This window comes from Heterostelium album (assembly GCF_000004825.1).
Source record: "Heterostelium album PN500 unplaced genomic scaffold PPL_contig1, whole genome shotgun sequence".
Taxonomy (NCBI): Eukaryota; Evosea; class Eumycetozoa; order Acytosteliales; family Acytosteliaceae; genus Heterostelium; species Heterostelium album.
Genome location: NW_008805078.1, coordinates 535,901 through 562,351, shown reverse-complemented (window position 1 = coordinate 562,351; position 26,451 = coordinate 535,901). Strand labels below are relative to the sequence as shown.

Below are 26,451 nucleotides of genomic sequence, written 5' to 3'. Positions count from 1 at the left end.
AAATAATCAGAATTAAATATATATATATAGATCCTTTTTTATTTTCTTAGTATGTCAAACAATAAATATAGGACTTTAATTAAATCACGATACAAACTAGAATTTTTATAATTATATTTATATGATGTATTTACAATTTTATTATTAGGCTATATTTAAAATGCTATCATTTATAAGCTGAGAAGAAGTAGGTCGATTGGAATGATGCTGAACCATCTTTTCGATAAATATCGATTCGATCGGATAGAGCAACTTAAAACAAACAGGAAGTGAGAGTGACTTTTTTAAATTCGAGAGAGAGACTACCCTCTCCATTGTCGTATTAAAGTTGGAAAGCAATTCGTAATAGATAGCACCTACACTGTATATATCTGTTTTTTCATTGTAGGCAATGCCTTCCTCCTGCTCTGGACTACTATACAATATTGTGCCAACCGATTTTCTTTTACCGTTCTTCCTAAGTGAATCTTGAGTTGTCGCAAGACCAAAATCTCCAATCTTCAAACTCAACCTTGGTTTACTGACCATGCTGTTGTTATTGTTGTTGCTGTTAGCTGATGCTGGATAATAATCGATGAACAAGTTGTCAGGTGTAATATCTCGATGTACCACTCCCTTTGAATGTAAATAGGATAGACCTTTCAATAGCTGTTTAATGATTTCCTTATACTCTGACAAACGTGATTGAGTTGCGACAGACTTTGATTGTATCCAACCACGCAATGTACTCGAACACAACTCCATTTGAATGAATAGATACTGTGAAGCACTATTAGTTATTGATTTATTTTGTTGACAATGAACGTCTGCACTGCTATCATGATTATACTGATTATTCTGATGTTTGAGAATATATTCATTGTCACTACTTCTAAATGAAGACATCGATGATAATGAAGCTGTAGTTGAATCTATTGTATTCCAATCGATCTCGTCACCTACCGATGAACATAGTACATGATTACTATTGACTGTAAGTGAGTCGGTACTGGAAGAGGTTGATAAAGATGGATCTGTTATTTGATTATTATCAATACTAATATTGTTTGCTAGATTCGATTTAGCTTCCAACCATGAATTATGATATCTTATTATATTCTTATGTGATAGCTTTGCCATTATTCTAACTTCTTTCAATACATTCCTCGCCTGCTTACTTCCATTTAAGAAATCCAATTTCTTTACGGCATACTCCACTTCATCTAAAAGACATAAACACTTATAAACAACACCAAAACCTCCTTTACCAATCTGTGATACTGTTATGAAATCATTATTATATCTACTGCTATTTATATCTTTTTCACTCTTCGTATTATGTTGTATATATGCTTGATTTTGTTCATGTAAGTTTTGTTGTTGTTGATGATGATGATTTTGTTGTTGTTGTTGTTGTAATATTGGAGGGGAATTGTTTGTATATTGTGAAGCAGATGAAGATGCAGAGGAATAAGATCTATTATTGATATTGTTGTTTACCAAAAACTGATTGTTGTAAACGGTTGATGTTGTTGTATTTGAAGTAGCTATTGTTGATTTCAAGGTTGCGTCATTTGAATTTACAACAAGAAGACTTGTATTGATAATCTTTTTAGTGGTAGCTGATGATGGTACAAAGCTTGGTGCAACAACAAGAGGCAACAATGATTTCGTACTACCAATCGAACTACTATTATTATTATTATGATTACTATTCACATTCGATGAAGATGTCGTAGATTGATTTATAGGTGCTGCAGAAGATGCTGCTGACGATGTGGAATTCACCGCTTTAAAAGTTGGTGTTGCTGCATTTCTAATATTCAATAATTTCCACATCTCAAACAACTAAATTCAACAGTAAATCAACTAACTACTACTAAATAATAAAGTGAATAAAAAAATATAAATAAATAAATATATTATATTGATATTCATCATTGTATCCCCACTGATTTGCTAAAACCACAAAAACCTTTTTTAATGACAAATCATTATATCATAGTGTAACATCAATATTTTGAATTATTTTTATTTTTACAATTTTGGTTTTTTTTTTTTTTTATGATTGAACACTAATTTTGATAAAATGAGAAATGGATAAATTATTTTGTGTATTACTTAAGTCTTATAAGAAGGAAAAAAAATGTTGTTATCGCGCTTTATTTAAAAATATTTATATTTTTTGTTTAAAACTTTAACCATGAGTAAAGGTTGGAGTTGAATCAAAGATGTTTCCACCGATTGGTGTACCCATTCTAAAGTTGAAATTATAGTATTCTCCTTTGAGAGGTGAAATTGATTGTTGGTTAAATGGATGTCCAATTGAGCATGACATTGGCGATGATGGGAATATTTGCTCTTCCATGTCTTCAAGGTTGTCGGCCCATGGGTCATTGATCGAAGAGTTTGACATCTTCATTGCATAGGATGGACTGATCTCTGAAGACAATGATGAAATTGAAATGGTTGGTTTTTCGAAATTTTCCATTTTACTATTATTATATATAAACTTTATACAGATTGTTTGTTTGTTTGTTGATTGGTGTAAGATTATTCTTGAGTATAGAATTGATTTGATACAAAGATGTTGTTGTAGTAATTGTACTAGTAGTAGTAGAAATGATTAATATTCAAGAATAGGAGTTTGTAGTAAATAGACTCTGGTTGTATAGGAATTCGGAATTAGAAAGAAACAACAATATATTGTTTAGTGGATTATTGAGGATAGTATAGTATATTATATATATAGGTGATTATATATTTTTAATTCTGGATTGAATTAGTTTAGAAACTTGATTGATGTTGATTGACTGACTAGCTAGATTAAATACGAAATTCTGTTGGGCGAACTCTAGAATGGAGTAGAAAGAGTAAAGAAAGAAAGAAAGAAAAGTAAAGATGTTAGAATATGATAAGACAAGAGAATGTAGTAAGATTGATTAAATTCTAATCCCGATGACAAAATAGGTTCATCACGAAAAACACAAAACTATGACCACCGAGTTATCAAACTATCCTCTTATTGGTTGGTTGGTTGTCGACGAGACACTACATACAACCAACCACATAATACATCAGCAAACAACCACACAATAATAATGATGATAGATGGTAATAAGCTCGATTTTTATTAATGTTTACCTACAATATTTACATATGTACAAATAGAATTGATAATAATAATTATAACAATAAAAATTATTGCAACGGTCTAATAATAAAATTAAAGAAATAAAAATTTATATATAGTTGATAGATAATCATCAAAAAAATATGAATTAACAGATAGATAGAGTTTAAATTACAAATGTTGTTGGTGTGTGGGTGTTCACTTTTTGAGAGGGGTGTAAATTAAAATTATAGGTAATAAATAAATAAAAATAAAAAAATGATATCACTATTTTTAAACATTATGTTGGTAATACTAATAGTACGTTTACCTTAATTATAAATGATGATGTAATTGATATCAATTCTGTCGTATTATAATGATGATAGATGGCAATATAATTGTTATATATGATTGACAGGAGATTAATAAAAATAATATCAAAAAAAAAAAAGAATAATTCGTATTTATTTTTATACAAATATATACATCAACGAACTGTTATTCTTGTTATCAGAAAATTGTATCATGGTGGTTTAATAGTTGGTGTATGGTAATCTCTAGAGATAATAGGACAGACAATATAAATTTGACATTTTGGGATGTGGTTTTTTTTTTTAATATGTTATAAAAATTTTAAAAAAATACCAAAACAAGACAATACTAAATTTATAAATATTGGTGGGGTTGGTTGTTGTATTCTTTATTTTGGTTGGCGATTTCATATGAATGAAGTTGCTTCATTTCCATATTAGTAGATTGAATAATGAAGTAATAAACTACAAATATATATATATAAATTACAAACTTAACTTACTTTTTAAATATATATTTATTTGTATTTATTTGCTTTTATAAATATATTAAGATAATTTGTTGATTTAAACTATTAAATAAAATAATTGTTAGAAATAATTGTGAAATTTAGTTATATACAATAAAAAGAAAAGAAAAATATGTTTGTTTGTTAAATAGTTTATTACTATTATAAATATGATATGATTATGAGCTCAATGAATCAAAATACGATGTTGTCATTGGATTCATCTTCTCTGGATATGGATTGTTGTTTCAAAACGAAAACCGAGAGTTTTTAGTTTAACAGTTTTAGATACTATGATTTATTTAAATAGGCTATTTGTTCACATCAAATTGTGTGTAAGATTATCATTTTTAAATTAAGTTGGGAAATGGTGATTAGACGACTCTACACCCGACACCAGTGTCACATTTTTCAAAAAAAAAATTAAGATACCGATGAACATCAGATAATTTTTGGTATAGATGGATGAAAGATTTTTTTGTTTTTTTTTTGTTAAAATACCGAAAAACACGATATTTTCTTTTACATAGCATGTTGAACGACAAAGATGGTGATGATCTTAGTTATTTTTATTAACTTACATTATAAAAAAAGATATTTTATTGTTGTGTATTACAAAGATGTGAAGTATGATTTGTATTTAAACAAAGAAGTTGTGAAAAATAATTAGAGAATGAGAAGAATAAGAAGCTATTTATTTGATTTTTTTAAAAATCTATTAACAATTAAATATATAAGGTAATAAATAAGGAAAGAGATAAAGTGTTATAAGTTCTATTAGATTTTCAATAGAGATTCAATTTATAGAGTTGATAATAAATAAATAAATAAATAAATAAAGTTATTACTATAAATTAGGTATTTGAGTTTGTTTTGATTGATTTGTAATGAATTTGAATTGGTTGATGATGATGGATGATTATATACCAAATTAAAATCAAGTTGATGACAGAGGCAATTTTAATATTAGTAATTATTTAAGAAGTTGGAATATAAAAGTACGTGGTACTTTGTTGTCACAGTTGATTATGAAGTAATAGATAGATGAATAGCTAATAGATAGAAATAAATAATTGAGTGTTATGTTAATTTAGCACTTTCTTACTTGAACTCTGAATGTACGAACCCGTTAACATATTGAGTTTATTAATACATTTATGATTAATAATGAAAAATGAATACCATGTCACTATCAATATTAAAACAAATTAATATATAAACACGCTTAACACACACACAATACATCAATCATACACTAAAATCAACCCAACACAAACACATAATCACATATAATATGTTTATATATTACACACACACACACACATCAGACTAAACTGAATTCATTCAATAGGTGTATGAATGTATATAGATGTGTGGTAAATTCTAGTTGGTTGCTTTTGTGTGTAATTCAATTTAGATTGTGTGCTGTTTTTTTGTTGTTAATGTAGAGTTGTCTTTTAAACAATATCAGTTTTAAAAAAGAGTTAATAGTGCACTTTCATTAATGGTTATGATATCATTAAAAACATTAAACAAATGTTTGTTTTGTTTTTTTTTTTCAATTCATGAGAAAAAGAGGAGTGGAGTGGTGGTGACTATGGTTTACACACTGTGTTAATATTATTATATCGCATCACATAGCAACAACTTTGATTGTATAATACATCAATGAAACGATCATCATCATATCACCAATTTAAACAGTATATTAATATAAGAAAATAGTATTAAAACAATATCAATGATCATGTTAAAAGGGTGATATCACCAACAACTTTGAATTTATTTTGTTAACAACCACAACTTTCCAAATATTACCAACTTCATAGAATACCAAATATTATATAATGGTGGTGGTTAGTTATTTAACTATTTATTTTTATTATTCATACTCACACACACACACACTATTACAGGCATACCAAAACAAATAAAGTTAATTCTCTTCTCTTCTCTTCTCTTCATCTATGAATATATTCTACTTGTTGAGAACTCCAAAAAAAATCATCTCTGCAAACAATTGAATTTCAATCAGACATTGGTATGACCTCTGTTCATCTCCAATGGCACTATCTAGATTGAATCAATATTATATTAATTATCATTGATTTTGCATAGGATTACCCAGATGTTTTGTTTCAATTGTGTTTTTTTTTTTTGTTTAATATCAATTTAATTTTGGTGTAACTTTCAAAGAGATAAACCTTCACAATGATTTAAAGCAAAAACATTTTTGGTTTGTTCAATGTGTGTAATTATATTATACAAGAATTGCTCAGCAATCTAATCTTATTTCTACTTTTTGAGCGAGACAAACTATATTTACTGTTTTGAACATGATGATGGGATGTTGACGCTGGAGTTCCCATGATGATCATTGTTCATTTTATTTTGGTATCACCAATAGAAATTAGAAACACAAATTGATCACTATATTAAATTGATGTTAACTTCACCCTTTCAGAATATACTCTAAAGTTGAACATGCTATAATATATAATCATATGAATTCATATGAATCTACAATTTTATAATGCGAATTGAATATAATTGCACTAATAAATTTGAGGAAATATTTTGTTTTTAAAAATAAATAACAAAAAAAAAACAAAGTTGAAGTTCATTTTATTTAGTATCTTTTTTTTTATTTATTCATTTTATTAATTGTTTATAATTCTATTAAACTGAAAATAGATATAAAATAAAATAATAAATAAATAAATAAATAAATAAAAGATAAAATTAATAAATGTAATATGGATTGAAAGTTTCTGACAATGACAATTTTATTTTATTAATTAATCAATGGTATAAACATTGAGCTTAAATTAACATCACTGTATATAGCAAAATAAATTGTTTCGGTGATTGGTGGGTGGTGTGTGTGTTTATACATTGATCATTGCCATGAGTTTCCAACCCTATTAAGTAAAGAGTAAAAGATAAATAATAACTGTATAAATCACCTTGTTAATAATATGTATTTTTATATATTAAATGAATGTTGAGGAAATTAAACAATGAAGAAATATTTCACCAAAATTGATAACTTATTAATAGCTCAATTTAAATTTTTAAAACCAGTTAACATCAACAACTAACAGAAAAATAGTGGAGAATTTAAAGATTTCAACTTGATTTGGCAGTAATCAATATTTAGATAAAGTAAGAGTTTTATTCTAGTTCACATTTCATTTGTATAAAAAGGTAATCAAATTATAAAAAGATAATATCATAATTTTTTATAGACTTTCATAGAAATTTCACAATCTAAAATATGGATTCCAATTTTCATTCATTATTATTTATTTATTAAAAATATTATATAAACCATCATCCATATTTGATTATAATTTAATAATATTTCTTTGGACTAATTATTTATAGAAAAACTTTATAAAAAAAATAAACAATAAACCAAAAATTTATAGGTGTGATTTTGGTGGTTGTTTAGTAGTTGTTTGGGAGAGTTTGAAGTGTATTCGGAATGGTGGTGGGGGATGTATAAATACTACTATTTCTTTTGGAAGTTTATTTCACTAGGAAAATCATGGATGTTGATATAAAGGGTGTTATTTGTTGGACATAGTCGTTAAATTTTACCATATGTTACAGTTAATGTTATTTGTTTATTTATTTAAATACATATTGTTATCATGTTGTAATTTTGAATTTTTAAATATTCTATTTTCAATACACACACTTAATCTCCCTCCTCAGCTCCCATATCAAAAAACAAAGAGGTTTTTGAATTTATATGTTTTGTTTAAAAAATTTAAATTATTCCACCCATATTCCACTGTTTTAAGCTTACATTTCTCTATCACACAAAAAGATTTTGTTTGTTCAAAAACTAAAAAGTTAAAAACAATTTGATTTTACAATTTATTAAATTGTAGATAAAAACTATTCTTGTATTCTAAAGTATTTCTTTATGTTACATAAATATTTACTATTTATTTTAAAAGAGGAAAATCTCTATTTTATAATGGTTTAAAGATTTATAAATAAAGTCAATCAAAAGTAAAAAAAAAAAAAAAAAAAAAGTGTAAAATTAGAAGTATTTTTTAAAAATTGTTACATATATGTAAGTCCAACGATCGTAAAAATTATTTTCACTGTTGAAAATGATTTGTGGTTTAGATCTGTTTTTAGATTTTTTTTTTCGAAAATATATAAATGTCTTTTTTTTTTTTTTGATATTTTATAAATTTTAGTTTTACTTTTTTTTTGGCCCACAATCTATCTTAGATATTCTTTTATCAGGATTTGTTCTCATTTTTACAAAAAAAAAAAAAAAAAACAAGAGACAACATATTTTCACAGTAAATCTTTCAAAAAGCTTATACCACAACAACTTTGAATTTCATAGTTGTATCAATAGCAATAATAATATTAAATTGTTTTTTTATTTTTATTTTTCAAGTTATATAACTTATTTATTTATTATAGTTAAATCAATCAAACACAAGAGGACACTAATTGGAGGCAACCACTCGGTTTTTCAATTAACCCAGGAAGAATGGAGCCAATCCCAGAAAACCCAAAGCATGAAAACTCAAAGCCTTTGAATACCTCAACTCTCAAGAAGTTGAGGAATCTAATATCCAAATCGTCTTCATCCCAGCACAATACATTTCCACTTACCGGAAAATCAAGTAGTGGAAGCTCTAGCAGCAATAGTAGTAGTAGTAAAAATAGTAAAAATAGCAGCCCAGGATCAAGTTCACTATCAGTATCTCAAGATTCAAGCAGAACCTCCAACAATAACAACAACAACAACAATAACAACATCAGCAATAATAATAATAGCAGTAGCAGTAGTAGCAGCAGTAGTAGTCCAGCTTCATCTAGCAGTAAAAACTCACCAACATTGCAAGTAAACAACAGCCATACCAATTCAAATTTGGATGATTTCGATATGAACTCACAGTGCGGTAGTCTAAACTATAGCAACAGCGTGGGAAATGGACTTCTATCGTTTCAACTTCGACGTTCCTCTGATTGCAGCGATTTTTCCGACAAGATGTCGCCCAGAACATCTTCTTTCCTCGGAAACCCGAATAGAAGATCGGCATCACCAATCAGCTCATCACAGCTGCCAGTCTTCAAAGGCACACCATCACCCAATCTCATATCGCCAAGACCATCGCACATAGTCAACAACAGTAATACAAGCAAGCGAATTTCAGCCAATCTTAAAAACAGATCGGTTTCATATTTCAATTTACTACAACCTCAAAGCCAACCCAGCGACACTCCAGAGGCTACAGACGCCACACCAGTCTCTGCCAATCCAGATTCCCCGAGAATCCCGACACGTCAGAGAAGCCAGAGTGATGTTGTACTTCCATCATGGGAACAGACCTCCTACGAAGGAGAATTCAACCAAGAGATACACGACACACTGATAAGATCAACGTCCAATCCATCGTTGAATCACCTCCTTGGAAGGCACCCAAGTGGTCACCTTTATCTTCAAAACAGTGAAGCTGATGATATTCACAACGAGATGAATCAACACGCAGATGAAGCAAGTAGATCGAGTGTCACACATCTACCATTGCCAAGCATGGTACCTATGGCATCATCCGATCTCGTACTGGATCAAGAGAAATCGGTATCGGCAGGAACACTCGATCGTATAGTAGATCTACTCACTGATATCTCTACATACACAGGAACACAATATGTAGAGGACTTCCTCTACACCTACCATTATTTTATGAAAGATCACGAACTACTTGCAAGACTTGAACACAGATTCCTCCACCCACTCTCACAGGAACAAAAGAACTCTGCGAATCAAAAAGAACAAGAACAAATCATTCATCAAATTAAAATTAGGTAAGAGAAAATAATTGTAAAGCTAAACTAAATTTTAACTAACTATATAATTATGTTTTAGGGTTATAAATGTATTAAAGAAATGGGTTGAAGGACATTCCTATGATTTCAAGAATGTCAGTTTGTATAAACCTTTCATTCAATTCTTGGAGTTGGTGAATGAGTTTAATCCAAAGTGGGGAAACTACATAAAGAAGCTGCTCTCTGCACATGTTGTTAAATTCTTTGACACCAATCATCCTGAGCATCTCTCGAGAAGCATGAAGGAGTTGGTACCAATGACAGAGATCGACACGATAGCAACCATCATGTCAAAGACACTGCCACTCAAAGACAGAAAGAAGAAACTCAGAGTCATCAGAAACTCATTCTTGGCGCACGAAGCAATCGAATGGCTCACCAAGAGATTCGATCTTGAGACAAGAGCAGAAGCAATCGACATACTCAACAGCATGCTTTCACAATCACTCATAAAACATCATTCATTTAAAACCAAAGAAATCTATAGTTCTTTCTCAAATCTTCAAATCAACAATAACAACAATAACAATAATAATAATAATAATAACTCTACTACAAACGAAAACAAATCAGAACCATCAACACCTGTAATTACATCACAAAACAATCATTGGTCACCAAACTTGACATTTAAAGATAAAGATTCCACCGTCTACTACTTTTCCAAACATGAATCAACAAGTGAACCAGACTATCCAGAACCAATCATACCAAAACAATTCCATCCATCCAATACATTCCTTGACCTACATCCAGTGGAGGTTGCCAGACAACTTACACTCATTGAATTTAATTTATTTTGTCAGATTACACCTTCAGAGCTATCACATCAAGCTTGGAACAAGAAAGATTCAGAGATAAATGCACCAAATGTATTGGCATTCATTAAGAGATCTAATACATTGAGCTACTGGGTAGCAACTGTAAGCTTCACAATCTATTATAACATTATTGTTAAAATTATAGTCTAACAAACCATTTATAATCTTTATAGGAAATTTTACTATCAACCAATTTAAAACAAAGAGCAACAGTATTGAAAAGATTTATTACAATGGCTGGTGTATGTTGAAATAGCTAATTGATAGATTTGAAGCAGAAAAAAAATAACTAATATCAAATTATTAAATATTTATAGATATTAAGAAAAATGAACAATTGGAATTCTTTGATGGGTGTAATGTTAGGTTTGAATCTTGGAAGTATTCAGAGATTAAAGAAGACATGGGAATGTTTACCAAAGAATATGTTGGATATCTTTGAAACACTGACGCGTGAAACCAGCGCCTCTCAAAACTATGCATACTATAGAAAGACAATGAACACACATTCCTACCCATGTTTACCATATTTCGCTGTTTATCTTAGAGACTTGACTTTTATAGAGGATGCCAATTTAGATATCTTGGATAATGGTCATGTTAATTTTGCTAAAGTATGTTAATAACTCTCTATTATTATTATCTTTTAAAAGTCATATATATATATTAACATTGTAAAAACAAAAAGATGAAAATGATTTCTAAAGTTTTATCTGATGTTCAAAGATATCAGTCTGTACCATATCATCTAAAAAAGGTTGAAAATATTGAAAAACTCTTGAAATCCAGTTTAGTTTTAAAAGATAAAGATGTATGTGCTTAAACAGCTTATAAATACTACAAGTATGCATATTAATAATCAAATTATTTTATTATAGTTATATAAAGCTTCAAACTTGTGTGAAGAAACAACAAGAACAATGTCTATCAGCAGCGGAACCGATCCTAAGAAGAAATCATCTTCTTTCTTTACCGCCAAAAAATAGAAAACAAATACCAATCTCCAAATTTTATTTAAATAAAATAATGTACACCAAGCTATCTTTTATCTTTATTTTTTAGATTACAATCAGACAATGAAATGAGTTACAACAAATGAAATATTCAATATTTTAATTTTCTTTTGTTTTTTTTTTATTATTTTTTTTTTTTTGTTTTCTTATATATATTATTTATTGTTGATGATCGGATGTTGTTGGCATGGATTCATCTCTCTTTTCAGCTTGATCCATTTCAACACCATTTTCTTCGTCGTGGATATATTGATGTGGGTCAACACCTTCGAACTCCTTTGGATAGTCGGATGCAACAACCCAGAATGCGTGATCACTGAAATATTCTTCTTTGGTGAGCTTACCGATCTTACCGATTTGCTTCATGCAGAAACCAGAGATGATACCACCAATGATACCGACAGCAAGGGCGATAAAAGTCATAGCAGCGTTACGCTTGGCTTGGTCATCTCCAGCTGGGAACAAAACTTTGAACTCTGCAGCCGAGTAAAGATCGGGGTTGTTGATGGCATGTGCAGCGGCGATCACAGCGGCAATACTACCGACGAGACCTGGCATACCATGCAAATTGTGGATACCACAAGTATCTTGAATGTTGAATCTTCTGGCCAAGAATGGTGTCAAGAAGATGTAACCCAATACACTGACCGATCCAATGATGAAACCCATCGAAATGGCTGGACCTGGATTAACGTTGAGATGTGCCATGACACCTTGAACGACACCACCAGCCAAAGTACTGTTTTGTACATGAACCATATCTAATTTGTAACCGTAGTGACTGAACAATCTCGAGACAATAAAGGTGGCGATGGTTGAACCGGTCAAACTGAGGAAAGTGTTGGCGAGAGCACGCATTTGTGGGTGTCCACGTGGTGCAATGGCAGCGTTGAAAGATGGCCACATCATCCAGAGGAAAAGAGTACCGGCCATGGCAAACAAGTCACCGCTGTACGAAGCAGCATTCTCCTTGCTGTGCTTTGCTTTACTATTGGTAAGGAACCAACAGACCGACAAACCATAGTAAGCTCCGAACAAATGGATAGTCATACCACCACCGACATCAAAGGCGTGGAGTCTCTCCATGATGTACATATTCAAAAAGAAGAGAACTGGTTCGACAATTCCCATGAATAACATTTGCAATGGTGTAACCTTACCAAGGAGAGCACCATAACTGATCATAACAGAACCAGCACAGAATAAACCATTCAACAATGATTCCATTGTAAACTGTTAGTGTTTAATAATCATAAAACAATATGTATTAATTAATATGATTGGTGATTGATGATTTGTTTTCAATTTTTAATAAAGTAGTGGATCTAACATACGTAATAGTATTCACGAAGTTCTTTGTGTTCCAACATGCTATCGTAGAAACCCCAGACCAAAACAGACCATTGTGCAACCATAGCTGAAATGAGGAATGTGTAACCGAGAGATGAATAACCATAACGACGGAGGAAAACCATGAGGAAACCGAAACCAAAGAAGATCATAATATTGACATCTCTAAAGTATCCGTATAGGTTATCGACTTCTTCTTGTACTGGACTCTCACCGTTTGGAAGTGGGTCGTGATTGCTATCTTTATCATAACGTACCCAAACAGAGTACAAAATAATCATGACCACTTGGAACAGAAATAGACATACACAGAAAATGATGTTTTCAACTTTCTTTGAAGAAAGCTTTTTTGGTGTATCGGACGACATGTCGGGAATTTATATGTGTGTGATGTTGGATGTTGTGTATCGAGGAATTTTAAGCGGGGAAAAAAAAAAAATCTACAGGGATTGGTTGGGAAAAAAAAATCGAGAAACGAGGCAGCTGCTAGATCTGACGACAAAGGAGGAGAAATTAAATTTCCAGATGTGGGCGGGCAAGCAAGCTTAAGAGCTCTATTGAATATTCAAATTGAAAAGTTGGTAGTCTTTTGGATTCTTATCTGAAAAGTAGAAGTAGTAGTAGCAAGGTATAAAAGTATAAAAGTTCTGCTATTAATAAATGAAGTTTTTTAAATTCACAATTCTGTTATTCTCTAGCAATTTATTATAATTTAATAAAAATTGAATTTGTGAAACCAACAACAACAACACAAAATCATTTATAGAGATAGTGTACAAAATTTTTAATGAGTTATATATGAGGTTGTTTGTTTATGAATTAAAAGTAGAAAGTAGCAAACCACAGTTCAACACATATTTATATGTAGATCCAATTTAAACAAAACCTAATAACCCTTCATCTAATCGCTTCCTATACAGAAAACACTCTATCATTTTACTAGTAGAATAGCTAATTTACTTTTTATCATTTTCCATTTTTCCATTTTCCAATACAACAATAGGGTATATGATATGGTCGGGGGTATCGGTAAGAATGGATAAAAGTAAGTATTGTTAAATTTCAAACAAATTTTACTTTTTTGTTTTAATGATGGCAGTCAAAGTGCTACACAGTAATATTAATATCAATATCAATTCCACTAGAAAGTGAAATTTCCAATTGCTTTTATTGGATGATAGAGTGTGATGGTGGTGAAATTTTAAAGTGTGGTAATTTAAATTTATGTATTAATGGTAGGATGAATACTCATATAATTATAAACAATAGAGATGTCATGATTAATTTATGGTGTTATTGATAATAGGTTTGGTGAGAATGAATAAGTTTATTAATTAAACGACACTGGGTTGTTGTTGTTGTTGTTGTTGTGTGGTTTTGACTATCATCAGTAGTTGAATTATTATAATGATTGTGACCCAATTAAAAATTAAATAAACACTCTTACACACACACACAAATATTTACTCAAACACATAACATAAACAAACACACAATTAATGTTGTTTTTTTTTTTCCTGGTCATATAATTAATTATGTTTGTTAAAATAAAGAATCAACTATGTCATTTTTGTCAGTGAGTGGTATATATACTATTAATTTCACATCGAACAACAAAATGACATGTTGGAATATACTCAAAAATGGTATACCAATAAATAATGATTGAATTGACAATTGTTTCTACTTTTAAAAATAGAGGAGTATGATTTTTTTTTTTAAATAAAATTTTAATTTATTTATAGAACTTCTAAAAATTTTATGATTGGAGATTGTTTTTTTTTTTTTAAATAAAAATATAAAATGTGGTTGTTTTTAATACATGTTGGTGGCAGAGAAAAAGATTTTTAAATTTGGATAAATTATTGTTGTTTTAATCTAAATCAATTTGATATACGAATATTTATCAAAGATCGACGATAAAACAAACTTTTAAAACTAACACAACACTGCGACGATGTGATTCGAATATTATCTAATAAATAAATTTAGGTTTGATCATTATGATAATTGAATTTACAATGTTATCACTAAATTCGTTATTGTTAACTGGTTTAAGCTGATGGATGATGATGGTGCTTTTTTGAAAAAAAAAAAATGTGAAAATGTAATTTAGTCATAACATTATCGCATATTCGACTTACCTTTAAAAGATTAAGATTAAATGAAATACAACAATTGTTTTAAAAACAATAAACTAGGTAATCTATTTATTGTTTGTTTTGTTGTGTTTGAACAGGAGTGAGAAAGTGGAATAAAATTTCAAACAACAAGTTGAAATAATCTTAAAGAGGTATCATTCTGTTTTAAAAATTTAGATTTGCATATTTTTCATTAAAAAAAATATAAAAAAATTGTTTTTTTTTTTTAAAAAGAAAAATACCAAATAAATTTAAAAATAATATGAATCAATCAACCTTTCTGTTCTGTCAATTATCTTTTTGATTTTTTTGTTTACAAACAAGTTAGCATTGACCACTTGCAATATGGCATGGCTGCTCCGCTGTTTAGGTGGTGTTGTAGAACACTAATTCTATGGAGAACTAACAACTCTTTTGGATATGAAATTGATTAATGACCCATTCGAAAAACAACAATATTTTTTTGTTGTGCTTGTTGATCTGTTGATGTGTTTTGATGTTGGTTTGTTTTGTTTGTTTTTTTTTTTTGTCAAAATTTCCCACACGCGATAACAACGACCTTATGCCATGAATGAAGCTCCCACCACAAGTCGAGTGCTAGCCAAACATTACATTCCACTACCAAACATCAATTAATAAATGTCACATTTTTAATAATATCTTGTTGTGTGTTGAGTAAGTCTCGAATACGACCCTATCACCATTACTTTGGTGATCAAATTTTTATGTTGTTTTTACAGAAAAAATCTATTTAAAAAAATTTTAAATGTGCAAAAATTATTATTGGTGTGAAAGTTAACATTGAGTTTTACGACAAAAAGAAAAAAAACAATCAAAAAAAATGATATTCATGGTGAATTGAAAAAAGAAAAATATTTAAAAAAAATTGAAAAAAATATAAAATGAACAGGTTCCCATCCCAGGATTGATTTTGTACAAATCAATTAACCAGTGTGATGCAAAGATAACAATTTTCTTTTGTAAAATGGAAAAATCTTTGTCTGGGGGGTTTTTTATTTAAACATGTTGTTTTCAGTCTGGTCTCACCAAAACTAAACAGGTTGTTTTTTTTTGTTGTTTTTTTTTTTAATAGATAATAATATGAAACAATTGTTGTTGTATTTTTTTTTATTATTAGATCTAATCAATTACTATTTTAGTTTGATCATCCCTGTTTAATTTCACCGAACAACATGTTTTAAACAGACTATTTTGAATTTTGATTTTTTTTTTTCACCAGTTTTGGTGGAGGATGGTGTTTATTTTGTGAGGGGTATTGGTGCGATTGGGGGAACCATATTGTGGTCCTCTTTTAAAGCCGTTTCAACAACACCGGTGTTGGTTTTGATCTCTGGTGTAGGAACAACAACAGTTGTTGTTTTTGATTCTGTTTTTGATAGCCACTTGTATGTTGCCACCAGTGAGAGATGATCGGAGGCGTAGACTTCTCGATTTGGATCGTCATCAGCTGGTTGTGGCTCGGATCCTAGTTGCTTGAAATCTACCAGTTCTAGCTCAGCGCCTCTTTTCATGATATAGTCTATTCTCTTGTTTGGTGTGCCACCCAGTGTGGAGTAGGTACCCACGAAATCAACCGGTCTGTTTGTTGATGTCCAATCAGTGAATGAGTCTTGGAAGTCACCAGTCTGATTGTTTTCAACAACTTTTCCAACCAGGAACTGAATTGCATGCGAATCTGGTACGGAATTCAAATCGCCAACAAATATCTGTGGACTCTCAAACTGTTTGGTATAGTTGGTCACCTCAAAGGCATTTCTAACAGCACCGCTAAGAGACAGTGAGAAGTGAGATGTCAACAGGTTGAGTGGTCCATTAGGTGTATCAACTAACACTCTTAGACAAGATCTCTGATGAACATCTTCATTATCATTGAAATCTCTTGACAATCTATAGATATATTTAAATGAATTGATTAATTAGTAAGTGTTTATTCTTCTTATAGAAATGAGAAAAAGATTAGATTAGATTAGATTAGATCTTCTCTTCTCTCTCTTCTTCTTATCTACTTACTTTATAGATGAAGTATCTTTGATTGGATATTTGGAGAGTATAGCTAATCCTTCATATTGCATTTGTTGACCATTTAAATAGACCATCGATGGAATGAATGTGTAGTGATATTTTTTGTTTTGGAAAGATAGCAAGTTGACGAGGTGTTGTATTTGATTTCTTTCTTGTCCCATCATTCTCGGATTTGGCATGTAATCAGTTTCACCTTCCCATTGACAGTATCTTGCCTCTTGGAAAGCGATCAACTCTGGATCTTGCTTTACAATATTGTCAACAATCATGTTTCTTCTTTGTTTCCAAGGATTATTGTAATTCCAAAGATTATATGTAAGAATTTTAAAGGTTGGTGATGATGATGTTGTTGTTGATGTAGTTGTTGTTTCACCAACTTGATGATTTTCTTCATTTACATTATTATTTTCAGATGTTGATGCTTCTGATGGATCTTTGTTTAAACAAATGAGTTCTTGAATAGATACCATCTTTGCATGATCCCTATAGAGTTTTGTTCTTAGATATGTACATTGTTTCTCTTCTACATCTTTGAGTTTCAACAACAATTGATAGGTTGTTCCAATTTGATAGTCATCCATCTTTACATATGAATATCCACCAATATTGATATTCTTTCTTCCTTGTAGAAGTTTAGTACCATCTGAATTCAAATAGCAATCCTACAGTGAGGCACAGGGATAACAAAGAATTCATTGTTAGTTTATCAATTTAACAAACAAACAATGTTAATCTTAATTCATACCTTTTGTTTTGCATCAAGTATAGTATAATCAAAGGTTTTAGATTTGATAGTATTGGTCGAAGTATCGCTTGAATCTCTAGTAAATCTATGAACATACATGAATCTTTGTTTTGATATAGATTTCTTCATTGACTGTTGTTATTAAAGATGATTGATTATTAGTTAGAAACTTTACGATTTTCAGATGAAAATATAAGTATTCTTACATTTACAAGATTTGTAAGATCTTCATTGTCTACAGGTATCTCATTGAATTCACCTACGATACCAGCTTTATTTGTGATTAGACGTGCTGTTTGTTCCATTCTGTATGCAGCATTTGTGTTTGATGAGAGATCAGCACCGATCACTTCAACAACACATTGACTAAGAAGTACAGTAAACAACAACGACAAGTAAATCACCAACACATTTAATACAGTTTTACTATTACTAAGGTGGTTATACAACATTATATATATAGTTCATTTAAATATTAATATTAATTAAATCAAACAACCCAATTTTTCGACTTTTTTTTGTGTCTGTTGAAAAAAAAAATGGGTCGGAATTAAATTTAATTTAATTTAGATTATTAAATCACTGATTTATTTTTAAATCAATGTTTTTCTGTTTATTATTAAAAAAAATTGTTTTATATATGTATGAATTGTCAAATTCTTTTGAAGAACAGAAAATTTGTAAGGAAGTTTCCACGGCTCCAGGAGGACGAAGCTAAAGACAGATTTGATTGATCAAGGGTGAAAACTTGGTATTGAAATTTGAAATTAAATTTTATTTAGAAAAAAAAGCACAGTTTACTAATTTTTTTCTGTTCTTCAAAAGAATTTGACAATTCATACATAAAATAATTTCCCAAGGTATTTGTAAATTCACTAAAAATCGTTTTGATTGTCTTAAAAAAATAGATAAATAAAAAATAGATAAATAGATAAATAAAAATAACAATTTACCTTTGATAGAATCATGGATATCCATGATGTTTGATATATCATAGCTTGATCGAACTATTGTGGTCTTTTGTTTCTGAAACCAGTCAATGCTATGCATAGTGAAACTACCATTATAAGTATAAACTGGAAAACTCTTTAATGAATCCATGTTTCTCAGTCTAAAAATGATATTTTCTGATTGTTGGATGACATCTTCTTCTGGAACTCTTAATAGATCTAAATAGATCTTTAATTTTTCTTTATTAATATAATGCTATAAATTTCTATAATAAAAAAGATCTTTATTCTCTCTAATTAATTTACAAATATTTTCAATTTTATCTATTATATCTTTAAAAATTTGATTGATTGGGTCTCTACCCAATAAATTAAAATATTTTAAATAAAAAATTATTAAAAATTAGATACAATAAATTATAAATCACGAAAAATTAAATTGTATTTACAAAATTCATCAACAATGAATTCATATGCAACATCATCCTCAAATTGTTTCCCCAAATTGAGAACTAAAGTTTCCATGGTGGAGCTTTATTCCTCAATTTGGTGTATCAAAATGAAAAAAAACCAATAAACCAATACTAATATAATATAATTGATATAATAATGATTAAATATTAAATAAAATATTAATTTTTAATAGATAATTAATAAAATAAAAAGAAAAACTTTGACAATAATAAAATTGAAATACAATGAAAAAAAGAATATATGTTTTGAATAAAAGAAAAAAGATAATAAATGAATATAGCGGAGTAGAATTTGTGTAAAGAAAAATCTATCAAAATATATACTTTTTAGAAAATGATATTCGTTTAAAAAGGTTTTTATTTGAAATTTAATTTTGAAAATACAATATACCAGTTTTGGCCTAAATCCTAAAATTAGAGCACTTTTTACAAAATTCTAAAGTGTTAATTTAGGTTTAAAAGATTGAAACAAGTTTCAAATTGAGATAAAACTATGTATTTTGGAAAATATTTTTTGGAAAAATGTGAGTGTAAGAAATATAGTTTTCATGACACACAAAATAAGAGTAAAAATAGTAGATCACTGGCTCCCTCTTTCAATAATTTTATACAAGGAGTGTTGAATTCTGTAAAATCAGATAGTGATTCTAACACTAAACCAGTCAAGAGTATTCTTTATAAGGACTATAGTAAATTATCAGAGAGATCTGGTAATAAATGTAAAGTTTTAAATTTAATAACAACTTCAGTTAATATTTTAACTATGTCTGAAGAATCAAGTAAAAGCATGAAGATGTACAGCAAAGAAAGAGATGCAGATGGTAAACGATTTTTCGAGTTGGTGCCAATCAAGAACCTTGCTTTAGGAAACATCAATACCTGCTTTACAGATTACCTCGAGAAGAGTAAAGTTGACCAAGTCAAGTATCCACTCATGGGTAGAAGTTCATTTTACAGTTTCGTACCAGAGTATGTCAGGGAGATGAAGAATCGAACCCACATGTCTCCAATGTGTGTTCAGTAAGATATATAATTCAAACATAAAATAAAGTGACTAAGTACTTGTGAAAGACAGTCATAGTAGTGAATCTTCAGCTTGTCACCTTGCTTATAGACTTGTTTTGTTTTAGTAATAAATAAATTAATTTTTTTTTGTTTATTTTTTTTTTTTTGACACTCAATTAATTGATAAATAAATTGAAATATATTTTGGTTGTTTTGTTTTGTTTTGTTTTGGTGATATTATTATTATTATTATTATATAGTGAGATGTTAAATTGAACATTGAAGTTGAAGTTTATATGTTAGTTGAATGTTGAATATATTGTTGTTATTGTTATTGTTTATGTTTTAATGTTTTTCATCATTCCCAAATGAAAATTGATCTATTCTTGAGTAGTTTTGTCTTGATCTCATAACTATGGTCAATGCTTTTGCTGCGACTTGAACATCTTTCTTCTTTGGTCCACCAATACCATTGCTACTACTACTGCTGCTACCGTTCTCACCACTTCTCTCACCACGCTGACTGTCGTGTCCGTTCAATAGCTTGTCGATGGACGACACCGAGTCACCTTTGTCACCACGCTGGCTGCCATTTGGATTAACCTTTCGCTGACGACGCTGCTTAAAGGCATCACCGTCTCTCACCGTCTGAAGAATATCATCGACACCAGAGTTGGGATCTTGCACCGAGTTCGAAGAGCTGCTCTTCAAGATCGAAGCACGTCCGGTTGTGAGCTTCTTGGTCATCTGTGCCTTCTTGGCTTTGAGTGCCTCACGCTTGGCTGCACGCTCCGCCGACTCACGGTCACGCAAGAAGTCACGATAGCATCGCTCAAACGTACTGATAAACTTGTTGATGTACGAGTAGAATTCGTCGGACGGCATCTTTGGTTCCTCGCCAAAGAGCGATGCCAGAGCACCGTAGTCTTTCTCGGCCTTCTCAAACTGGTCGAACGCAATCTTTATCTCGATCTTGGCGTCCTTGACGAATTCGTCCATCGTCGAGAAGAAGAAGCTCTCCTCGCGTGTACGCTTCATCTTTGAGAGGCCGTCGTCGACCACCTCCAGATCCTTCTTGAGCTTGGCGAGATCGGCAGCGATGTTTTGCAGTGAGATCTTTCCAGCGGATTGCACATCACTCAACTCCTGAGTAAAGTGAAGCACCTCTGGGAATTTAATCTCCAACTCCCCGATGATGTAGATCAAGAGATTCGATTTGTTGTTCGATGTCTTTGTATCGGTCAACTTGAGCAAACCGTCCAACTTGAAACCGAAACAATCACCTCTTGCAGTTCCACCATTCAAGAAATTACCAATGACCAATATAACTTCGATAATCTTTAAAAACTTTTTACTACTCTTAATTTGTTTTGTTGCATTTATAAAAAGATCTAAATCCTAGAATAGAAAAAGTTAATATCGATTACTTTGTTAAATATCTTTTTCTTTTTTTGAAACTTACTGGTTTAATTTCACGTAATTTATCAGGGAATGTTAGTTTAAGATAGAATGCTCTGACTCTCTCTGTTACATTGCTTATGGTATCGAATTCAATAAGGAATTGTTCAGGTTTTGATAACATTTTTACATCACCTGTTTTTAGATAATCCTTAATTGCTTCCATCTAATTATAATGATATTAATATTAATATTTTGTTAGTGATTTAGATGATATTTATATATATATATATATATATTTTTTTTATCCACTTACATCTTCTTCTTTTGGTAAATAACTCTCTAATGATCTCAATGTTTCGTTGTTGAGAATCTCTTCATCCAGAGTAAACAGTGCATTTTTAATCTCGGGTATTGTACATTTAAATTTAGATAAATAGATTGCCAGGTTCTGTGATTTCTTTCCATCGATGACTGTCACTGTTCCAGGCTTTGCAGTGGTATCTTTCTTCTTCTCATCTGTCTTTTTGACTGCTTCCGCCGCTATGAACAATGATTCAAGTTGTTCAGCATTGATCCAGTCGGTCTTGACATTACCGAGCGTCGAGAAGATAGTCTCTCCTAGTTTTCTCTGTGGGATCTTTGTCCATTGCAGCTGCTTGACTTTGGTCGTTGGTTTGGCGATATTGAATTTCGGTGCGTTCGCTGCAAGTTTCATTCCTGGAGGTGGGGGTGGACCTCCTGGAGGAGGCGGTGCACCTGGGGGAGGAGGAGGTCCTGGTGGAGGTGGAGGACCACCGCCAGGGGGAGGAGGGGGTGGAGGTGGACCGGGAGGAGGTGGTGGAGGTGGTGGGCCTCCACTGGGTGGTGGAGGAGGAGGTGGTGCTGCTACAGGTTCTGGTTGTTTTGTTTCTGTTGTTGTTGGTTCAGGGTTATGAATTGTAAATGTATTTTCATTTAGTTGTGGTCTTGATGATGTTGATGATGTTGATGATGATGATGTAAGATCTGTGGTGGAGGTGGTTGAAGAAGTTGATTTCTTGAGTGCACTCTTTAGTGGTGGTGTTTGTTCGTCACCGGATTTAGGATTGGAACTCGATGATTTTGGTGGTTTCAAACCGCTGCTTGTTGAATTTGGCGATGGAACAGAATCCGAGAGATTGGTGGATGAAGAGTCATCGGAGGAGTCGAGTGGTGGCGACTCGTTGGGTGGCGTAAAGAATCCACCGTCAATCTTTTTCATTTGTCCTTTGAGCTTGCTCAACTCTTGATTCTTCATCTTGACAGTGTTGAACATGTTGCTCTTCATCACCGAGGTCTCTTGCTCACGCGAGCTCAGCTCGGTATGAGCAATGTTGAGATCGAATGTAACCTTTTTCAGTTGATCCTTCACCTTGTAGAGTTCCTCCGATACTTTCTGTAGCTCTGCTTGCATGGCAACCGAAGCACCGGTCGACGCCAGCAGCTCCTCCAACGACACCTTGTCAGTAGTGCCGTCAATGTCGCCAATGGTCTGTTTCGAGATGGAGATCTGTTGGACCAGCTTCTCAATGAGGAACCAGCTGAGCATTCCAGTGTCTGTGTTGGACGGGATCGAGAGCAGACACTGCAGAATGTGGAGCAGTGGATGATGTGGACGCTTCTCGACCTGCGCCAGAATATAATCAAATACCTCCTTGGGATTATCAATGTTGATGTCGAGTCCGTTGATTTTGTCAAGGATTTCCTCTTGGTCGGCACGCGCTTCGTCTTCATAGACGTCGATCTGTGTCAGCAGATCGGGTGCGTCTTCGTAGGGAATCGTTTTATTCTTGTAGAGCAACTCGTCCAGTCCCAAACGTGTGAATTCCGTTCTCAGTTGAACACGCTCGTCTACCTCCTCCGACGAATTCACCAAACCATTGATCAGTCCCAAACAAATAGTGAGATAATCAATGTCACTGAAATCCGTTGTATCGGTCTTCTTCATCGTGTCGATGAGGAAGAAGAAACGAACCTTTTCCTTGCGTGCTCCACGATAGTGAGTGAACGCGTCGAGCACCGTTCGATATCCTTCGTCGGACACCAGACAGACCGCAGTCAACAACTCGATCACCGAGGAACGAGTGTCGATCCTCGGTGTGTCCAAACAGAGAATCAACTTGTTCATAGAGTTTGGTGTTTTTATCGCCGTGTCAATGCCCGTCTTTGAGTTCATCAGCGAGAGAAGACAGGTCATTGTGAGCGACTGCAAGACGACGTCGTCTGCCTTCTTGTGGTCGTTCTTCTCAATGTGTACCAACACATTGAGAAGCACTTCAATTCCGTTGCTGTCAATGAATTGTTTTGCCCATGTCGGTCCCTTTGCTTGTAGCGTTGAACAAAGCGATGCCAGTATCTCCATGTTTGGCAACACTTTGATTGTGTTGATAAAGAACTCTGGCGTGTCGACGGCCTTTCCGTCGGCACCGCTATCAGAGAGTTTCGACGATGACGACGAAGATGCTCCACTGCTGTGCTGTGAGTATGCCATACTGTATCGCTTTCCTGGCTTCACAGGAAGTTGCAATGTATCGCTATCGCCATCGACACTATCTCTATTTCCAGATTCCGATTTCTCCTTTTTCTTTCTACCACCACCAAACAATCTCATTCTTGATGATTGTCTTCTTTATATTTTATATATATATATATATCTATATTCTAATCTACAACAAAGTCTAATTATTTTTACTATTTTCTTTTATTTTATCTATCAATCTATCTACCTGTCTATCTAATATCTATACAACACACAATTACTATTATTACTTTAAATTTTACACTATTAAATTGTACAACTAATTATCTATTTCTAATGTATTTCTTGATTTGCAAAGTAAGTAACCTATATAGAGGAATCAGTCAGTTTAGGTTATTAGTTAGCCAAGTTTAATGTTTTGTTGAAAAATAAAAATATCTGGTTATGTTTTTGTTTTTGTTTGTAGTAGTTTTTTTTTATTGGGAACTATTGTTTTTTTTTTTGTTGTTATGTAAAATTTGATATGGGTTTGAATTTTGATGATGCACTGTGATTATTAAAAACTTGGATGGAATTCAAGAAAAAAAACAAAACAATTGTAAAAAAAAAAAAACATTATTATTGTGAAATTTTAATGGGTGTTGCAAAGCCAAAAACAATAAACAAAACATCAAAACCCATTTGATCAACATGACAGAAGTGACAAGTTATTTTGGGAATGTGAAATTTTCATCATTGTTTGATTGAAATTGTATTTGTTCGACCCAATAGCTATAGCATAAAAATAATATCTTTTTATAACAAATAAGTCAACAAGAGAAGCCATTTTTTTATTCCACTTGTGACATAAATAAATCTATCCCCATCAAAATCCATCTTTTACCTATTTCTGTGTATTCAAATATCTTTTATTGTTTTGAATGAATTGAATATCAAACCTTTATAGTCTATATAATATCTAGCTAAGCTTAGCTTTGTTTTGTTTTTGTTTTTGTTGCGTCAAAGTATGAAGTGTTTAGAAACGATGATGAAGATATATTTAAAATTTTCTTTGATTCTGATGATATATATTGTTGTATATTTATATAATATATAGTGATGTTGAAATGAATGATTATTATATTTTTATATTTATTATATGTGATTTATATATAATGAATTATTACATGTGATTAAAATTCGTTGTAGCACTAAATTTAAAATGGGTTGGTTGTTGTGATAATATAATTAAATAATATTTAATATAATAATTAAATAAGTATAATTAATTAGAAGAAAGAATAAATGAGACACCATCAGAACCAACTCAGATTTCTATTATTTGATACATATATTATTTTAATAAAGGTGTGTGAGCATGTGTGTTGTGTGTGTGTGTGATTTTTGTTTTTGATTGTTTCAATAATTGTGTGAGTGATTGTGTTGATTGATGAAAAGATGTGTTATTGCAAAAAAAGTAAGTTTGTATCTATGTTTGTTGTTTCGTTTTGTTTTTGTTTTGGTAATTGCTGTTGTGTGATCGATGATCAGCAAAGCTCTGAGCGATGTTGCAAATATAACAGACAAGAATAATAGTAGTATTTAATACTTACATTTGGAAACCATATATATAAATAACTAAAATATAAAAAGAATAAATTTCTATTGATAGTCTAAATTATTTTGTATTTTTGCCAACTTAGTAAAATCAAATATTACAACAATTCTTTGCAACGAATAAAAAAAAAAACCACCTTTCAAGAACAAAATTTGATTTTAAAAAAAATTTTTTTACAATGCAACAAAAAATAATAATTCTCATAATTAGTCTTTCGTTGAAAGAAAAGAAAAAAAAATAGTAAAATTAGCCGTACCCCTTTTTCTTTTTTTCTTTTTTACCAAATTTTTTTAAATCATTGTTACAAGAGTTAGTATATCTTTAAATCATTAATAGAAAATGTTATTTTTTTAATATATAATTGAAAGTAACGAAAAGCGATGTAACAAAAGATCAGAGGAGTGTTCTTTAAACTAAAATTTATATAAGTAAATAAAAATAAAATAAAATAAAATAAAAATAAAATAAAAAATTTTCTGCGAAAAACAAATGTTTGCGTGCATCAATTGAGATTTGATTTATTCTCTTGAGAAACAGAAAAAAAAGTTAATTTTGTGCTTTTCATTTTTTTTTTTAAAAAAATTTCATTTTACTTACATCTTTCGATGAAACCATTTCATTTCGGGGAGATCT

General features: G+C 31.0%; 9 protein-coding genes across 9 annotated transcripts; 3 read left to right on the top strand and 6 right to left on the bottom strand.

Annotated features, from left to right (window-relative positions):
* Positions 1 to 144: 144 nt before the first annotated feature.
* On the bottom strand, positions 145 to 1,818 carry ifkB (putative protein serine/threonine kinase; the record flags this gene model as incomplete). Its single annotated transcript, XM_020572074.1, has 1 exon — positions 145 to 1,818. The coding sequence occupies one exon, from the start codon at positions 1,816 to 1,818 to the stop codon at positions 145 to 147; it is 1,674 nt and encodes a 557-aa protein (XP_020437932.1).
* Positions 1,819 to 2,176: 358 nt separating this feature from the next.
* Positions 2,177 to 2,470, bottom strand: PPL_01056 (uncharacterized protein; the record flags this gene model as incomplete). The annotated part of the gene is made up of 1 exon (XM_020572073.1): positions 2,177 to 2,470. The coding sequence occupies one exon, from the start codon at positions 2,468 to 2,470 to the stop codon at positions 2,177 to 2,179; it is 294 nt and encodes a 97-aa protein (XP_020437931.1).
* Positions 2,471 to 8,436: 5,966 nt separating this feature from the next.
* Positions 8,437 to 11,683, top strand: gefQ (Ras guanine nucleotide exchange factor Q; the record flags this gene model as incomplete). The annotated part of the gene is made up of 6 exons (XM_020572072.1): positions 8,437 to 9,761; positions 9,823 to 10,654; positions 10,777 to 10,845; positions 10,921 to 11,217; positions 11,292 to 11,414; positions 11,666 to 11,683. The coding sequence occupies 6 exons, from the start codon at positions 8,437 to 8,439 to the stop codon at positions 11,681 to 11,683; spliced, it is 2,664 nt and encodes an 887-aa protein (XP_020437930.1).
* A 92-nt stretch (positions 11,684 to 11,775) lies between these two features.
* rhgA (Rh-like protein/ammonium transporter) lies at positions 11,776 to 13,334 on the bottom strand (the record flags this gene model as incomplete). The annotated part of the gene is made up of 2 exons (XM_020572071.1): positions 11,776 to 12,849; positions 12,951 to 13,334. The coding sequence occupies 2 exons, from the start codon at positions 13,332 to 13,334 to the stop codon at positions 11,776 to 11,778; spliced, it is 1,458 nt and encodes a 485-aa protein (XP_020437929.1).
* A 667-nt stretch (positions 13,335 to 14,001) lies between these two features.
* Positions 14,002 to 16,267, top strand: PPL_01053 (uncharacterized protein; the record flags this gene model as incomplete). Its single annotated transcript, XM_020572070.1, has 5 exons — positions 14,002 to 14,011; positions 14,148 to 14,177; positions 14,520 to 14,612; positions 16,201 to 16,225; positions 16,246 to 16,267. The coding sequence occupies 5 exons, from the start codon at positions 14,002 to 14,004 to the stop codon at positions 16,265 to 16,267; spliced, it is 180 nt and encodes a 59-aa protein (XP_020437928.1).
* A 99-nt stretch (positions 16,268 to 16,366) lies between these two features.
* On the bottom strand, positions 16,367 to 19,370 carry PPL_01052 (uncharacterized protein; the record flags this gene model as incomplete). The annotated part of the gene is made up of 6 exons (XM_020572069.1): positions 16,367 to 17,015; positions 17,139 to 17,731; positions 17,896 to 18,027; positions 18,102 to 18,261; positions 18,842 to 19,064; positions 19,295 to 19,370. The coding sequence occupies 6 exons, from the start codon at positions 19,368 to 19,370 to the stop codon at positions 16,367 to 16,369; spliced, it is 1,833 nt and encodes a 610-aa protein (XP_020437927.1).
* Positions 19,371 to 19,811: 441 nt separating this feature from the next.
* Positions 19,812 to 20,599, top strand: PPL_01051 (uncharacterized protein; the record flags this gene model as incomplete). Its single annotated transcript, XM_020572068.1, has 2 exons — positions 19,812 to 20,287; positions 20,584 to 20,599. The coding sequence occupies 2 exons, from the start codon at positions 19,812 to 19,814 to the stop codon at positions 20,597 to 20,599; spliced, it is 492 nt and encodes a 163-aa protein (XP_020437926.1).
* Positions 20,600 to 20,668: 69 nt separating this feature from the next.
* Positions 20,669 to 21,208, bottom strand: PPL_01050 (uncharacterized protein; the record flags this gene model as incomplete). Its single annotated transcript, XM_020572067.1, has 1 exon — positions 20,669 to 21,208. One exon carries the CDS (start codon positions 21,206 to 21,208, stop codon positions 20,669 to 20,671), a length of 540 nt encoding a protein of 179 aa, XP_020437925.1.
* A 289-nt stretch (positions 21,209 to 21,497) lies between these two features.
* Positions 21,498 to 26,433, bottom strand: forF (actin binding protein; the record flags this gene model as incomplete). The annotated part of the gene is made up of 7 exons (XM_020572066.1): positions 21,498 to 21,586; positions 21,607 to 21,721; positions 21,786 to 21,947; positions 22,038 to 23,234; positions 23,394 to 24,369; positions 25,814 to 25,838; positions 26,412 to 26,433. 7 exons carry the CDS (start codon positions 26,431 to 26,433, stop codon positions 21,498 to 21,500), a joined length of 2,586 nt encoding a protein of 861 aa, XP_020437924.1.
* Positions 26,434 to 26,451: the final 18 nt, after the last annotated feature.